The 17,946-nt window shown below is 42.5% G+C and overlaps 1 protein-coding gene across 1 annotated transcript; it reads left to right on the top strand.

The window, feature by feature from the left end:
• Window positions 1–1,071: 1,071 nt before the first annotated feature.
• On the top strand, window positions 1,072–2,190 carry LOC138908459 (uncharacterized). Its single transcript, XM_070199125.1, has 3 exons — window positions 1,072–1,149; window positions 1,294–1,449; window positions 1,567–2,190. The coding sequence occupies exons 1-3, from the start codon at window positions 1,072–1,074 to the stop codon at window positions 2,188–2,190; spliced, it is 858 nt and encodes a 285-aa protein (XP_070055226.1).
• The last annotated feature ends 15,756 nt before the right edge of the window (window positions 2,191–17,946 follow it).

Genomic DNA, 17,946 nt, shown 5'->3' with positions numbered 1-17,946 from the left:
ACCCTTCATCGATCCCGGGTCGATGCGAGCATGTGTCGATGTACATGTGCTAGATAACGAAGAGCCACCTCGCGGCCATAAAGACGGACTGCAACTGGGGTCCCGAGGTCGTGGTGCAAATTCCTGCTCCCAAAGAGAGCATCACCGCTTATGTGGAGGAGTTCCTAAGTATTTACACTTACCCCTTCACATTTGGTCCCCTTGACCCAGTGATTATTGATCTTTGTAAAATATATCAGGTCACCCTCGGCCAAATCCATCCTTCTCTATGGCGCATAGTAATAATGTTGCGCTTCTTTTCTAGCAAGGCCGAGGGGCTGGAGTTTACTTTAAATCACCTCATGCGGTTGTACCGGCCTCGAATCTATCGAGGACTAATCAGGTTCCAACGCCGGACAACGAAGGCCTTGTTCTCGAGCATTGACGATGACAAGGATCGGGGTTGGATGAGCCATTTTATACGGGTGAGGACCCGTGACATTATCCCGGAGGAGAAGATGTCGTTCCCTGAGGAGTGGAACTTTGACTGTAAGTGATCTTTTAAACTTTGTTCTTCGTACCTTCTTCGACTTTGCCTAATATCCCCTTTCGACATGCAAATATTCCTTGGATGCCTCAAGCGGTGCCTGACCTCAAAGATTGGGTTCGGAAGTTAGCCTCAACTTCCACTTATGCCGAACGCGCATGGCGTGATTTGTCAAAGGGCAGATGTGAGGCCAAGAACCACAGTAAAGATCTCTTTTTCCATGTTCTGAAACAATTTTTGTACTTCATTCATTACTAATTTTCTTTCATGCAAGCCTGACCAAGGATGCCATTTTGAGGCCCTCGAGTGGCGAGGAAGAAACCAAATCCCCGATTCTGAAGCCAGGGAAAGACAAGAAGTGGAAGAGTGCCTCGTAATCCGAGGACACAAAGCCCAAATCTCGAAGGGTGAGGAGGAAAGTAATTGCTCTCACGATGGACTCGGTCTAAGAACTGAGAGATGAAGAAGAGGAAGAAAAGGAAAATGCCTCGGCACTGACTGTCCGACCTAGGAAAGCCGTCGAGGTCACCAAACCTTCTGAGCCGATGGTGGCTGCTAAAATCAAGCCTCGTGTCGAGGAGGCTTCAAAAAAGAAATCGGGTGAGGATCCCGAATCATTAGAGGTATAGATTGTTTCTCGGCCATCTGCAACAACACCGGGCGGGGCCAGTTCTGAGACCCCGAAGTTCGATCAGAGCTTCCCGAGCGACTTGCTCGGGACCATAACGGCAGGTCACGTGCCTTCTCTTCTGACTTTTTATGAGGAGGCACTAAGGGAGGCTCGAGAGTTGAAGACCCCTGATATAGGCGGAGGCTTTAGTTTAGGGGATCCCTTTCGGGATTGCTTTACCGGAGTCGATGATGCCTCTGATATCAGTGACGCTTCTATTCTTTTAGAAGAGGCCCAACGTCTCTTATCTTGGGTAAGAATCAGTTACTGCACTTCTTTTCTTTACTCTTTTTTCTCTAAATCTGACTTGTGTTTTCCTTTATTTATTTTTTTACATGCCTTCGCCAAGTTTCGAGCTGACCTTAGCTAGTGTGAAACCGAGCTCCAAAGGGTCTCAAAGGAGAGGAACGCTCTGAAGCTTCTTTGTGGCCAAAAGGACGAAACTATAAAGGACCTTCAAGCGGATTTGGCCAAGGCTCGTGAGAAAGAGGCCGAGCTAGATAAGCAGGTAACCATACTTTTGATAGAGTATGGACTCGACCCAACTGTGGAGGCTAATACTTCACTATCTCAGCTGCAGCAAAAGGTCAAAAGGATTGAGCTGCTTCGGGGAGAAGTCGATCAGGTCAAGGCCGATTATGATCGGTGGAAAGAGAATATGGACCTCCTGACTGCGGAAAAAGAAACTACCTTGGCCAAACTGTCTTCAGCCGAGGTTCAACTTCGGGTCATCAAAGAGAAAAGTTCGGCCCAAGACAAGAGGATCGAGGAGCTTGAAACCGGGCTTGTTGAGGCCAAGGCAGAGATCGAAAAGACAAAGGTCATGGCGGACAAGTCCATTTCCATGTATTGGGCCGATGCTGAGGCTGTTCAAATGCAGCTAAAGGAAGCTTCTGACGAGAGCGATGGATCATTGACTCGACAAAGTGTCAATCCTGGAGGGAAACCCTCGAGGAAATCCATGCTCGAGGTTTTGACCTCTCTGAGGAGATAGCCCGAGCCAAGGTGCTTGAAGCTGAAACCAGGCAGCTTGCCTCCTTCGATGACGAAGACGAAGATGAAGAAAGCAGTCGAGGCGGATCCGATGAGGGGCCTGAAGGAGAAGTTGCTCCCGGAGAAGAGGTCAAAACCGATCGTAGTTAGGACTTAGTTTCTCTTTTTGTAAGACCTTGATCAGTCTCTTCTACATAACCTTTTTTACCAATATATAATAGAAAAATGTCTTTTGAATGTCTTCTCAGTTTTATGTTCAAACATGTTTTGTGCCTTTGCCTTGTGAAAATTTTGTTGTTGCATCCTTTGTAATCGAGTGAACACTAGCTCGAACTTAAAACAAACCCTTAGGTTTTTTAGACATGCAAGGGTGAGTCCCCGAGCTCAATAATATGTTCGAGATTTCGGATGGCTTGATCGATGCCATGACTGCACTGTTTTTATAACTAAGTTCGAGTAAGTTTCAAACTTAGAATAGAACAAACCCTTAGGTTTTTTATCAAATAATGGGTAATTTTCGAACTTACAGTAACATATCCCTTAAGGTTTTATGGCGGATCTTTGAGCTAAATTTAAGTCAGTTTTATTTGAACTCGGAATAGTGGAACCCTTAGGTTCGAGTTGAGTGAGAACAAGGTCTCGAACTCTAAATGTATTGGCCCTTAGGACCTTTTAGGTTGGGCCCATATGGCCTCTAAAAGATGGCTATTATTTCCCCCTTTCGGCTTAAAAGACTTAGTAAAAATTTCTTAATGCATTAGCATGTATTTTTTACCCATTGGGTTTTTTAAGGGTCCGATGTCGGTTGAAACCCTTTTGCTTTTTGTGCCTTAGCACGTTTGTGTTAAGATAATTTGATACCTCTTAAGGTTTTTCGAGGACTGTTTTTATCGAAGCCTTTTTGATTATTTGCCGAGGGTAGCCTTTTTTAACCGGTTTTTCAAAGAATTTGAAGTTATTGCGGAATTCGGACGTCTCTGAGCCGCGTTATTTAGGCTGTAGCCTTCGGGTATGTATTTTGGCCGTAGCCTTCGGGTATACCTCTTGGGCTAATTTCCCAGTAACATTTCAAACTTGTTTGAAATGTCAGTCCCCGAGAACGGTGGCCTTGGCCTATAGATCGAGGGGTGCCTATTTGAGGTCTTATGAATTTGAGTTTAGATAACTCGAATATGCCTATCATTGATGGCAGTCCCCGAGTGTATATTTGCACTTTGGCTCTTGAGCCGTTTCTCACATTATCATAAGTATAAGGTTTGTATAGTAGAGAATTTTCTTCGAGACACAAAATGTTTAATGAAGAGAGAATGCTTCTTTGAATAATTTATATATGCGCACATGTTTTTCCATCAGGGCTCGATTAATTTATATGGACACAGTTTACTTGACCGTTTGGCCCATTACAAAGCTTCCATATCGAGGCCCTTTGATACTATTCTTGAGAATATAACATCTGAGGGTAATGCCCTCCAGTATTCGAGGTTGATTGCAAAGAAGCCTTGGATACTATTGAATTGTCCTCAGGTAGAACATAATTGTTGCCTCGTTAAAAACCTCACCGGAAAAATCCAGTTGGGATAAAAACCGATCTAAGGGGAAAAGAGTGCAATGCGTACTTTAAAACCCGAGGTCTCGATGTCTTTGGTCGAACTCCTTCAATGAGTTAGCATCGAATATATATAAATGAAAGAAGGGAGGGAGTCATACCTTAATAATAATATCGTTTGAGAAGTGATATATTCAGTTGTTTGGCAGTGGTTCGCCGTCCATCGTTCCGAGTTTATAAGACCCTTTTCTGACTATATCGAGGACTTGATAGGGTCCTTCCCAATTCGGACCGAGCTTCCCTTCATTAGGATCTCGAGTGTTGATGGTGATCTTCCTTAGGACTAAGTCCCCGACCCTGAAATGGCGAAGGTTGGTTCTTCTATTATAGTACCTTTCGATTCGTTGCTTTTGTGCAGCCATTCAAACGAGTGCCGCTTCTCGTTTTTCATCTAATAATTCAAGGCTAGTATTTATAGCCTCGTGGTTCAATTCCTCCGATGCATGTCGAAACCTTGCGCTGGGTTCTCCGACTTCAACTGGAATTAAGGCTTTGGAGCCATACACTATGGAAAACGGAGTTGCCCCTGTACTGGACTTCGATGTTGTTCGATATGCCCAAAGGACTTCGGGCAGAATTTCTCTCCACTTCCCTTTAGCTTCGTTCAACCTTTTCTTTAGGTTTTGGATGATAGTCTTGTTCGTCGATTCGGCCTGTCCGTTCCCACTAGGGTGATATGGTGCTGACAATATCCTTTTTTATTTTACGGTCTTCAAGAAATTTCATCACTTCACTGCTGATAAATTGTTTACCATTGTCGCATACTATTTCTGCAGGTATCCCAAATAGACACACGATGTGATCCCAGACAAAGTCTATAACCTCTTTTTCTCTCACTTTCTCGAACGCCTGTGCTTCAACCCATTTAGAGAAATAGTCAGTCATAAATAAAATGAACTTAGCTTTACCTGGGGCCGATAGAAGAGGACCGACGATATCCATCCCCCGTTTCATGAATGGCCATGAGGATAGGACTGAATGATGTTGTTTTCCGGGCTGATGGATCATCGGTGCAAACCTTTGACATTTATCACATTTTCGAACAAACTCCTTAGTATCTTTTTCCATGCTATCCCAATAGTATCTTGCTTTAATGATTTTGTGAATCAGTGATTCGGCGCCGGAGTGGTTCCCGCAAGTGCCTTCATGGACCTCTCGTAAAACATAATCGGTGCCTCCTAGTCCTAAGCACACTGCTAATGGTCCATCGAATATTCTTCTGTATAATGTTCCATCTTCAGCCAATGTGAATCGAGCAACTTTGGTTCGTAGGGTCTTCGACTCTTTAGGGTCCGATGAGAGCTTTCCATTCTTCAAGTATTCAATATATTTATTCCTCCAATCCCAGGTTAAGCTTGTAGAGTTTATCTCGGCATGACCTTCCTCGATCACAGATCTCGAGAGTTGAACGACAGTCCCCGAGCTGATCTCATCTTCCTCAACCGATGACCCCAAGTTTTCAAGTGCATCGGCCTTACTGTTTTGTTCTCGAGGTACATGCTGTAAAGTCCATTCCTTGAAACGGTGTAAAGTTACCTACAGCTTATCCAAATACCTTTGCATTATATCCTCTCGAACTTCGAAGATTTTGTTTACTTGGTTCACCACCAGTAAAGAGTCACACTTGGCTTCAGTGACTTCTACCCCCAAGCTTTTAGCTAGCTCGAGACCTGCAATCATGGCCTCATACTCGGCCTCATTGTTGTTAGTTAACCTAGAAGTTTTTATAGATTGCCTAATAGTGCTACCCGTGGGCGGCTCCAAAATGATGCCTAGCCTGGACCCCTTCACATTTGAAGCGCCGTTTGTGAAAAAGGTCCATACCCCCGATGACGTACTCGATTTTAACAAGAGTTCCTTTTCAACTTTGGGTACGAAGGTTGGCGTGAAATCGACCGCAAAGTCCGCTAAAATTTGAGACTTGATGGCCGTCCGGGGTTGATATTCGATGTCGTACCCACTAAGTTTGATAACCCATTTGGCCAATCAGCCCGACAGTTCAGGCTTGTGAAAAATATTACGAAGTGGGTAAGTGGTTAATACGCATACGGGGTGACATTGAAAGTATGGTCTTAACTTTCTAGAGGTGCTTATCAGTGCAAGTGCCAATTTGTCTAAGTATGGATATCTAGTTTCTGCTTCTCCTAAGGTTCAACTTACATAATAAACGGGAAATTGCGTACCTTGCTCTTCTCGAAATAGGACACCACTTACCGTGACTTCCGATACTGCCAAGTACAAGTAAAGTTTCTCATCTGCCTTTGGAGTGTGAAGCAGTGGTGGGCTCGATAGGTATCGCTTCAACTCTTCCAATGCATGTTGGCATTCCGGAGTCCAGGCGAAATCGTTCTTCTTTTTTAGTAAAGAGAAAAATCTGTGACTTCGATCCGATGACCTCAAAATGAATCGGCCTAAGGCAACTATCCGTCCAGTTAGCCTCTGTACGACTTTTACACTATCCACGACGATGATATCTTCGATGGCCTTGATTTTATCGGGGTTGATCTCGATCCCCCAATTCAATACCATGAAGCCGAGGAACTTGCCCGAACCAACCCCGAAAGGCACATTTCTCGGGGTTGAGCTTCATGTTGTATTTCCTTAAAATCTCGAACGTTTCCTACAAATGAGCCAAATGGTCCTCTACACGCAAAGACTTAACTAGCATGTCATCAATATAAATCTCCATTGATTTACCTATTTTTTCTTCGAACATTTTATTCACTAGTCATTGGTGAGTAGCTCCTGCATTTTTTAGCCCAAAGGGCATTACATTATAACAATATGTTCCATATTTGGTGATAAATGAAGTCTTCTCTTGGTCTTCCGGGTTTATTTGGATTTGATTGTACCCGGAATAGGCATCGAGAAATGTAAGGATCTTGTGGCCGGCGGTGGCATCGATCATGCGATCGATGTTAGGCAGTGGAAAGGAATCTTTGGGGCACGCCTTGTTTAAATCCTTATAATCTACACACATTCTAAGTTTATCCCTTTTTTTAGGGACTACCACTACATTGGCTAACCATTCGGGATATTTTACCTCCCGAATGGATCCTATTTTGAGAAGTTTAGTTACCTCGTCCTTTATGAATACGTGCTTTACTTCGGACTGGGGTCTTCTCTTTTGCTTCACTGGTTTGAATCTAGGGTACAGGCCTAGCCGATGTGTCGTTACCTTCGGTGGAATCCCTATCATGTCTAAATGGGACCAAGAAAAATAATTTATATTATTAACAAGAAATTGAATAAGGTTTCTCCTGAGTTCGGGGGTTAATCCCGTTCCCAGTTATACCTTTCGCTCGGGTAGGTACTCGATCAATATAACATGTTCCAGCTCTTCGACCGTTGATTTGGTGGCGTCAGTATCTTCGAGAACAACAAAAGTTCGAGGGGTCAGAAAATCCTCCTCTTCTTCTTCTATCTCCCGCTTCCCCGATTCGGTCGAGGCTGGTGGCTGTGATTGCTATTTGACTTCCTGTTTATCTTTGATGCTCGACCTTTCTGAGGTTGATAGTGTAGATATCGGTGTTACCTCATCGACCGCAAATATTTTTTTTGCAGCATGCTGCTCCCCATATACTATTTTTACACTGTCTGATGTCGGAAATTTTATCATTTGGTGGAGAGTCGAAGGGACTGCTCTCATATTGTGGATCCAAGGCCTTCTGAGTAGGGCATTGTACCTCATGCCGCCCTCGATCATATGGAACTTAGTATGTTTAATGGTTCCAGCCACGTTCACCGGTAGAATAATCTCTCGTTTAGTTGTTTCACTGGCCATATTGAAGCTGTTTAGGACCCGAGCTGCGGGTACGATTTGATTTTATAGGCTGAGCTTCTCCACAACCCTCGATCGGAGTATATTTGCCGAGCTACCTGGATCCACTAAAACACACTTAACTTGAACTTTATTTAATAAGATAGAAATTACCAGAGCATCGTTGTGGGGCTGAGAAATGCCTTCTGCTTCTTCGTTGTTAAATGATATAGTGCTTTCGGGCACATAATCTCGGGTTCGTTTTTCCCTAGTGATTGATACCTTACTGTGTTTGAATACGGGTCCCTGTGAAATGTCGACCCCACCGACGATCATATGAATGACATATTGGGGTTCCTCCTGTTCATTTTTCCTGTTGGCATCTCTTTCTCTGAAATGATTCTTGGGTCGATCGCTGAGGAACTCTCGAAGGTGGCCCTCATTGAATAGACGGGCTACCTCCTCCCTTAATTGCCTGCAATCCTCGGTTTTGTGACCATGCATGCCATGATACTTGCATATAAAATTTGGGTTTCTTTTTGAAGGATCAGTTTGTATGGGTCTGGGCCACCTAGTATCTTTGATCCTTTCGATTGCCGATACAATGCTTGATGCATCAATGCTAAAGTTATATTCCGATAACCGAGGTACTTCTGTGGGATCGGCGTACTTGTCAAAACCACTCTTGCTCATAAGTCCGTGAAAATTCTGTCCTCGATCACTTCTCCGATCGTTCAGGGCAGAATTGCGTCCTAAACCATTATCCTTATTGTTCCTTCGATCTGCGGTATATGGTTGATATCGGTTTCTATTCGACCTTGGCTCCTTGTCAACGGTTCTATGGTTTTTAACTTGCGACCTATTTGGATATGCTGAACCGGAAGGGGCTCCCAATTGATCATCCTCGACCCTGATTTTCGATTGGTATCGATTGTGCACATCTGCCCAAGTTACATCTGGATATTCGATCAAATTTTGTTTTAACTGATGTGATGCTATCGAACTCAGCTCATTCAACCCTTGGGTGAAAGCTTGAACGGCCCAATCATCTATGACCGGTGGCAACTCCATGCATTCCATTTAAAATCGGGACACGAACTCCCTAAACATTTCATTATCCCTTTGTCTTACCTTGAAAAGGTTCGATTTCCTCGTTGCGACCTTTATGGCCCAGGCGTGTGCCTTTACGAAAGAATTTGCTAACATGGCAAATGAGCCGATGGAATTTGGTGGCAGGTTGTGATACCAAATCATTGCTTCCTTCGAAAGGGTCTCTCCGAATATTTTGAACAACACAGATTCGATTTCATCATCCTCTAAATCGTTACCCTTGATGGTGCATGTATATGAAGTAACATGCTCATTGGGATTGGTGGTACTATTTTATTTGGGTATGTCTGGCATACGAAATTTCTTTGGAATAGGCTTCGGAGCCGCACTTGGAGGAAAGGGCTTTTGTACACACTTCTTTGAATCCACTCATTTCAAGAATGGCGGTGCCCCTGGTATATGATCAACTCGAGAGTTGTATGTCTCCATTTTTTTATCGTTGGCTTCGATTCTCTTCTTCCCTGATTCAATTCTTTTGGTGATCTCCTCCAGCATTTTAATTATCGCAGGATCAGTCCCCGATTCGTTACCATTCGGCCTCTCCGGTACTGGCTCGGTACGATGAGTAATTTCGGGCTCGACCTATTCGGAGCTCTATGTTGATTTTGTAACTGAGCAATAGCGTTTTGCTGAGCCTAAGCATCTCGAATATTACTTGGAGACTGACTCCCTCGTCTCCTCTGCCTTGTGTTCCTTGGCCATAGATTAGCCTTCTCTGCGTACACTCCCATCGAGATCTGCGCCTAGGTTCGTATTTAGGGCAACGTGCGAACTGACATCGACGGGGTTGGCAACCGGTGCTCCCCCGTGATTAGCCTGTGGTACTTCGATTCCTGGAGCAATCACATTTTCGTTTTCACCATGGAATCCGAGGCCATTGTCACCATGTGTGGATGCGTTTTGTGAGTTTGACATGTTTTAATCTGAAAGCAAAGATACTTGACAAGAACAAGCGTAAAATAGTGTGTTTCACCAGAATCAGTACTGAAAAATCACTATTATCCTTAGCCCCACGGTGGGCGCCAAACTGTTTACCCTAAAATTCGAGTAACAATTAAACTTTTTTAGTGGTTTTAAGGATACATGATTTAATACAATACTAATTGATAAACAAGGAATTGAATAGATAATCTGAATAGTAAAATAAATCAAACCAGTGTTCTAGTAGTTTTTTCAACCTCGATTCGAGATGGCCTCGAGGTTGGATAACAAGAACAATAAAGAATAGAAAGTAAACAATGATGAAAAGTAATGGATAGTAAGTGAAATAGAGAGCAACGTTTGTGTATATTCTTATCAGTTAAAAAATCTCCCTACAAATGAATGGGATCCCTCTTTATATAGTAGAAGAATACTAAATAAGGTACAATTCTAATAACGAAAATAAATCCCATGATTGGTGTCAATAACCGCTTGATTCGTTCTATTCCGGGATTTCCACCGAGATTTTTGGTCGGTTGCTAATATCTCATCATTCCGTTATTATGCTCAGTCACCCTACAACACATTACAATTTTTTGGTAATGGTGGCTCTAGAGCCGATGATCTATCAAAAATAAGCTATTTATCTTTTTAATAGCATGAGTAACGTATGCGTACACTCTACCTTCCTCAGACCCCACTTGTTAGACTGCATTGAATTTGTTGTTGTTGTTGTTGTTAAAGGTGGCTCCGCCACAACTTTCAGCTATGGCGTTTAAACTTACTATAAACTCAAAAACTTTTAAAAGGATGTTCACTATGTATGGATCAATTCAAATATATGAGTCTTTGTTTGCATGTACGAGTTTGTCACGGTTCATTTTGAGTCCACTTTTTTCTTCACTCAAGTTAAAGGAGTACCGGGTATTTTTATTTCTGGAAAAGAGAATGTTTTGTTTTTCAAAACAATTGTTTTGTCCAACCACGTTTTCGATTATCGAACCCCTGTTAGATGAATGGAAATTTTCCAAAACCTTTCCAATGTGGCATTTGATGCAAGATCTGAGTTTGACTGAACCAGTAAACTTTTTGACAGCAACATCTAACAAAGCACTGATCAGGATCATAGAAAGTGGGGGCATCTTTGAATTCAAACGATATTCCTTTAAATGTTCTAAAAATTTCTGTTGATGGACTTTTTTAAATCATTGTTTATATTTTGACCTCATTACAAAAGATTTTGACAAAATAGCCATGCATCAGAATTTTAAATTATGTTCTTCAGAATTTTGAAGCAATCCCTCAAAATTCTCAAGTAATTGAAATTCTGACGAATTTGTCAGAATTTGTGGCAAAATTCTGAGGATCACCATAATTGCTGCATGTTTTAAAATTCTGTAAATCGAAAAAATCCTACAAAACGAACTTTAAATTTTTAGTGGGACTTTTTTACCAAACTTTTTTTTACTAGGGTCAAAATATAAATAATAACACTGAAATATCCTATTTCCATCATTATTCTTTAAATATTCGACTTCAAAACGTGCAACAAATACCGCCCAAGAAGTAATCCAATAACGAAACTCGTCTTCGATGGAACCCACTGGCTTAAATTCCCTCTCTATGCTTCGGTTGGTATTGCTGGCTAACTAGTTTAGGGGTCGACTGGTTTTTTCTGTTTTCTTAAAACACATAAACATTGAACCAAATTCGTGAACCCTTACTCGTAATTAACTAAATACATTAAACTTTGGTAAAGGATGTTCAAAGACTTATATGGCACACTTCTTCCAATCACATAAGCACCGTTTCACTACATTGTCTAGTATCCACATTTACAAGTACTTTTAAACCTAACATGTGATCCTATTTTATTTTTAACCCGTCCAAAAACGAATGATATCTTCTTATGCTTAATAACAATTTAAATATAAACTTCTCATATTACTCTTAGTGAGATAATTTATAGCCATAACAATTTGTATGGCTTAATCTCAAAAGATTTTTCTTTTTCTCTTGTCACGAATTAACGTGACTCCATTTGAATTAGAGATCAAGAAGGAATTGGGAGGGGCTCCTTAGTTAATTATAATTGTTTATAGTCCTTATGTTATAGTCTCCTAGTTTAGGAATATCACAGTTTAGTCTATAATACTCAGTCTAATGAATTAAGGACACCTATCCATTAGATACCAACAACCAGTACAACAATGCCTCTATCATCTTCTATTCTGCCCCTATGCATTGTAATCGTCAATCAGATTTTATGAATCTAATTTACTGTTTTGCTTAGCTTTTTATTCTTTTTCCTTTTCGTTATTCACGAGCTGCCTTCAATTCAACTGTTATAGCTCAACACGCTACATTTTGGTATCAGAGCATCCGTCTTGGGCAACCATGGTGGATAAGACCCGACACTCCGAAGACGGGGGTGGTACTTCCAACCTCGAAACACAGATCCAAGCATTCATAGCAACCTCTAGCAAGAGGATTGAGAACTTGGAAGAGTTGCAGAAAAAATGAGAAGTAGCAGCCCAACGATTGGAATCATTGGTGGTTGATATTAATCGGAGGGAAGCTTCCTGACATGAAGTACAATCTAACATGGCGCTAGCTCAAGAAGGTGCGTATTTGGAGTCGGGACAGTCATCTGTTCATGGAGCTCCTCTAGCTACGTCGACACCGGTAACCCCATCATCAGTAACAAGGGTTACTCATCCTCATTCAGCTCCATTGATACCGGCTTACCCTGGTGTTACCAATGGGTTGTGGTTGCCACCGACCCCGACGACTCTCATTTTTTTCGGTACCATAAGCGGCTTACCTCTTCCTACTCCTACCCATCTACCTAGATTAACCTATACAACACCAGCTAGTGACCCATTGACATTTGCCCCTATGAGCTCTTATTTTTTACACAACTAGTCACCACTACTAAAAAATAGCAAATCTGCAACCGTCAAATCAGTCGGAAATCATTTTTTTTGACAGATTTCCAACTGAAAAGTGTCAGTTGGAACACACGTGGTCGCAATATATTTGCGATTGAATTGGTCGAAAATTTGCGACGGATTCGCAAACTACAAAATACGGGGGACATTTGAAATTAAGCCATTTGCATTTGCGACTGATCAAAATTATAAAAAAAAAAAAAAAATTAAAAGTTTTGATTGGTTCCGTCGGAAAATTAAAAAATAAAATAAAATTTTAATAAATTATTCTGACTGAAACAGTCATAAATATTGATTATTAATTAATTAAAAAAATCAAAAATTCTCCATTTGTGACTGATTCAGGTGAAATCTTAATTAATTTTGTTAGAAATTTTCAATTTACGACTGAATCAGTCGCACATCTAGGTAATTCCTGGTGACATTTGCGACTGAATCAGTCGCAAATCTGGGCATTTTAAGCAGAATTCTGGTGTATTTCTAATTACACCACCTGCCAAATAAAACAGCCAACCAAACACCTAATAACTAACCCAAAATCTAATATAACAATCCAAACCCAATATTTACTACAAAAAGAACAGTAATATTTATAACAATTCAACCAACTAATCAAACAACCAACTATCAAACAACATAAATTACACATGTCTCTGACTTCAAATCTAAAACATTCAAATAGCCTATTTAGAATCGGTCTCCTCCTCAGACTCAGACTCTATTGCAGTTCCTTTCTTGCTTTTCTTTTTAAACAATTTTTAGATCAAAGTCTGAGTTGCTTGAAATTCTTGCGATATTTGATCCACTTTTTGATGCATAACTTCCATGTCTTCTTGTGAAACTGATGCCCTAGGGAATAATGCTGCTGGTGGATGACTGGAGAATAATCCCGTAGACTTGACATTTATTTATTATTTTTACGAGAAATAAAGAAAAGAAAGTAAAAGAAGTAAGAAAACAAGTACGCAACTTTCAAACTAATACCAACAACTTTCAAACTAATACCAAAATAGATAATTACATAATATTTATACCTTTATTCACTCCACCATCCGCCTGTAACGACCCGGCCGATCGTTTTGCGAATTAGAGCCCCGATCCCCTAATATCTACTTTTCCTATATTTGTTTCTGTTTTTGGGAATGCCGGAGTGATTGGTTATGGAATCTAGAGAGTTTTGGGACACTTAGTCCCTAGTTGTAAATTTAAGCCTTAGAGTTTGGACCGTAGTCAGAACTGTGTGAAGACGGATCCAAAATCGAATTCCGTCGACTCCGTTAGCTCCGTTGAGTGATTTTGGGATACGGAGGGCGTCTGAAATGTGTTTTGGAGGTCTGTAGTAGATTTAGGCTTGAATTGGAGAAAGTTAGTTTTTCGGCGATTTCGGCCGATAGTGAAAATTTTGATATCGACCTTCGAATGGAATTCCAAAAGTGGTTGTAGGTTCGTAGTATCATTTGTGACCTATGTGTAAAATTTGAGGTCATTTTGACTAGATTTGATGTGGTTCGGCGTCGTTTGTAGAATTTGGAAAATTTTAAATTTGTAGGCTTGAATCTGTTCTTAATTCATGATTTTTGTGTTGTTCGACGTGGTTGAAGGCTTGACTAAGTTCGTATGGTATTTTAGGATTAGTTGGTATGTTTGGTTGAGGTCCCGAAGGCCTCGGGTGTATTTCAGATGCTTAACGGGTGAAAGCTTGGACTTAGAAGAATTTTTTATTTTTGCTGGTTCTGGTGTTTTCGCACCTGCGGTGGGGAGTCCGCAGGTGCGGCCTCGCAGAAGCGAGGCTTGGATCGCAGGTATTCTTTTAGGCTGGGGAGTTAGTGGTCGCAGATGCGACGAGTGAGCCGCAGGAGCGGAGCCGCATCTGTGGAAGGGCAGTCGCAGATGCGGAGGTGAGAAGGACCCAAGGTTCCGCAAAAGCGGACGATTGAGCACAGAAGCGCATCCGCAGGTGCGGACTCAAGCACTCAGGTGCGGACCCAGCCCGGATAAGTGACCTTCACACCTGCGATAATTTTTTCGCAGGTGCGTGACCACAGGTGCGGTCCTAGGTCCGCAGGTGCGGAAACCGCTGGGCAGAAAAGAGGATTTCGAGGGTGTGAAATTTCATAACGCAAAATTCGATTTAGAGCTCGGTGGGAGACAATTTCTCGAGGGATTTTGAAGGAGAACTATTGGGTAACTAATTCTAACTCTATTTTGATCATAATAAATTAATCTATTATTGTTTTCCTCGTCTAATTATGGAATTTGAGGGTAGAAGTTTGGAAATGGAGGGGAAGGTTCCCCAATTGAAAACGTGAGATTTGAATGGGAATTTGGCGTCGTATTTAGATGATTTTTGTTCGAGTGAACTTTTGAGTGAATGGGTGTTCAAAATTTGTAATTTTACCCGATTCCGAGTTGTGGGCTCGGGAAGACTTGTTTGGGCGTTTTTCCTAATTTCACGCTTTAGCTTCGAATTAATTAGCTAAATTGGTTACCTGTAGTTATATTTACATTATGAAATTAATTTGAATAGATTCGGGCCATTTGGAGTCGGATACTCATGGCAAGAACGTGATATCGAGTTGATCTGAGCGGTTCGAGGTAAGTGGCTTGCCTAATCTTGTGTTGGGACTTTCCCTGAGGATGTTTGATATTAATTGATGTGTGGGCACCGTGTATGTGAGGTGACGAGTACGTACACATGCTATTATTGCAAAAATCTCGTTTTTCCCTTTCTAAATCATAAACTGTTTTTCCTTATTAAATTGCACTAATACGTTTAATTGTTAAACTTAGATTAGAGAAGCATGCTTACGTGTTTTAACTGCCTAATTGACATTCTGTGTGCCATGCTTAGTTAAGTCTCTATTTTTCCTTATCTGTGTCCAGTATAAACTGTATAACTCGATGCCATACCTGCCATTTCATCTTGCGTTGCATATTTAAATTGGGACTACGTATTCCGGGAGATCCCCCTGTACTGCATATTTACTTTGGGACTACAGACGTATTTCAGAAGATCCCCCAGCACTGCATATTTACTTCGGGACTACAGACGTATTTCGGGAGATCCCCCAGCACTGCATATTTACTTTGGGACTACAGACGTATTCCGAGAGATCCCCCAGCACTGCATATTTACTTTGGGACTACAGACGTATTCCGAGAGATTCCCATGTACTGCATATTCATTTGGAACTATGGGACGGTATCCCGGGAGATTCCCCACTGTGTTTACCTTGTTCTGAGCCTAGGGCTCCCTTAAATGTTAAACTTTCGAGAATTTCTTTAACTGTGTTACCGTAAATTTTACTTATATCTTTTACTGTTTAATTTATTATATTTACTCCGGTAGGTCCTTGATCTGACCTCGTCACTACTCGACCAAGGTTAGGCTTGGCACTTACTGGGTACCATTGTGGTTTACTCATGCCCTTCCCTGCACATGTTTTCGTGTGCAGATCCAGGTGCGAGCTATTAGCCTCGGGGTTAGTGCGTGCTGCTGTTTTTAGGAGACTTGAAGGTACTACTGCTGGCATCCGCAGATCTTCGAAGTCCTCTTCTACTCCCTCGCCTAGAGATTTTCTTTATTATCTTCAGACTTTTGTATAGAGCTACATAGATTATAACAGCTTGTGACTTAGTGATATTCCGGGTCTTGAAAAATTATTTGTATATGCCGGGTGGTACTACTCTTGGCTATTCACAATATGTTGTTTATCTTTAAAATATTGTCTTTTCTTTATTTATTTTTTTATATTTTATTTTTTCGTAATATTTATCTTACCTAGTCGTAAAGACTAGGTGCCATCACGACACCTTAGGAGGGTTAAATTTGGGTCGTGACAAGTTGGTATCAGAGCACTAGGTTCATAGGAGTCGCGAGTCACAAGTCGGTTTATTAGAGTCTCGCGGATCGGTGCGGAGACGTTTGTACTTATCTTCGAGAGGATATGTAACTCTTAAGAACAATCATATTTCTTTGATTTCCTTGTCGTGCGAGTTATTGACACCAAAAATTCTAAGATTCTATTCTATTCTTTATCACAGATGGTGAGGACCCGTACTGGGAGGACCGACGACCAGGCACCCGAGCCCCCTGCCAGAGCCACCAGATGGCGGGGTCGGGGTAGAGGACGACCACGCGGTGCAGCCCGAGCACCTACGAGAGCTGCGTTAGAGGAGCCCACAGCAGCTCCAGCTGGAGGGCCAACACCGGAGATCCCTATTGCTACTCTAGCCCTCCAGGAGACTTTAGCTCAGTTCATGAGCATGCTCAACACTCTGGCTCAGGCTGGACTATTTACGATAGTTCCCGCTACATCTCAAGCCGGGGGAGGGGCACAGACTCCCGCAGCCCGCACTCTTGAGTAGAGGGTCCATGTTGATCAGGCCCCAGAGTATATTCCTATGCCCCTAGTGGCTCCGGTTCAGCATGAGATCAGGGTAGCTGCTTCCGAGGCAGAGCAACCCAGATTGAGAGGTACAAGAATTACCACCCACCTACTTTCAGCGGACTAGCTTCAGATGATGCTCTGGGTTTTCTTGAGGAGTGTCATCGTATTCTCCGCACTATGGGCATTGTGGAGATGAGTGGGGTTTCGTTCACCGCTTTCCAGTTGAGGGGAGCAGCATATCAGTGGTGGCATGCCTATGAGCTGAGTAGTCCGGACGAGGCAGCCTCACTCACTTGGACTCAGTTTTTAGAGATGTTCTTGCATGAGTATGTTCCTCAAAGCCTAAGGGATGCTTGACGTGCAGAGTTTGAGCAGTTGCGTCAGGGTGCTATGACTGTGTCGGAGTATGCAGTCTGTTTCAGTGAGTTAGCTCGCCATGTACCGGCTCTGGTTGCTACAGTCAGAGAGAGGGTTCGTCGCTTCATTGAGGGACTCTACCCCAGTATTCGGACCAGCATGGCCAGGGAGTTGGAGATGGACATCACTTATCAGCAAGCAGTGAGCATTGCTAGGAGAGTGGAGGGCATGTTTGCCCGGGATAGAGAGGAGAGAGAGGCCAAGAGGTCTCGAGAGACTGGTCATTATTCAGGAGCTTGTGCACCAGCAGCACGCTATGGTAGGGGTTTTGTGAGTTGCCCTGCTCATTCAGCTCTTCCAGCAGCCAGCGGTGTTCTAGCTCCTCCTAAACCTCAGGAGCCCTATTATGTACCGCAAGTATCCAGTATGCTTCCTACTCGAGGTGCTATTACCGGCCAGTCCATCAGGCCAAGTCCGATTCAGTCTCAGCCGTCGCGTCCTCCGAGAGGTTGTTTTGAGTGTGGTGACACTCGTCACCTGGTTAGAGATTTCCCCAGGGCCAGGAGGGGTGCATCCTCACAGACTTATCAGCCTCCACGTGCTCCACCGGATCCTTCGGCCATTCTTCCAGCACCAGCTTCCACCCCACCTTCTCAGCCAA

Source organism: Nicotiana tomentosiformis, chromosome 3 (genome assembly GCF_000390325.3).
Source record: "Nicotiana tomentosiformis chromosome 3, ASM39032v3, whole genome shotgun sequence".
Lineage (NCBI taxonomy): Eukaryota > Viridiplantae > Streptophyta > Magnoliopsida > Solanales > Solanaceae > Nicotiana > Nicotiana tomentosiformis.
This window is presented reverse-complemented; position numbering and strand designations above follow the sequence as displayed.

Excerpts from the sequence above, each read along its gene's own strand:
- LOC138908459 (XM_070199125.1), top strand. The coding sequence starts at position 1,072 with ATGGTGGCTGCTAAAATCAAGCCTCGTGTCGAGGAGGCTTCAAAAAAG. Across the intron at positions 1,150-1,293 it reads AGGATCCCGAATCATTAGAG|GCACTAAGGGAGGCTCGAGA; the intron begins GTATAGATTGTT and ends TTTTATGAGGAG. Across the intron at positions 1,450-1,566 it reads CCCAACGTCTCTTATCTTGG|TGTGAAACCGAGCTCCAAAG; the intron begins GTAAGAATCAGT and ends GACCTTAGCTAG.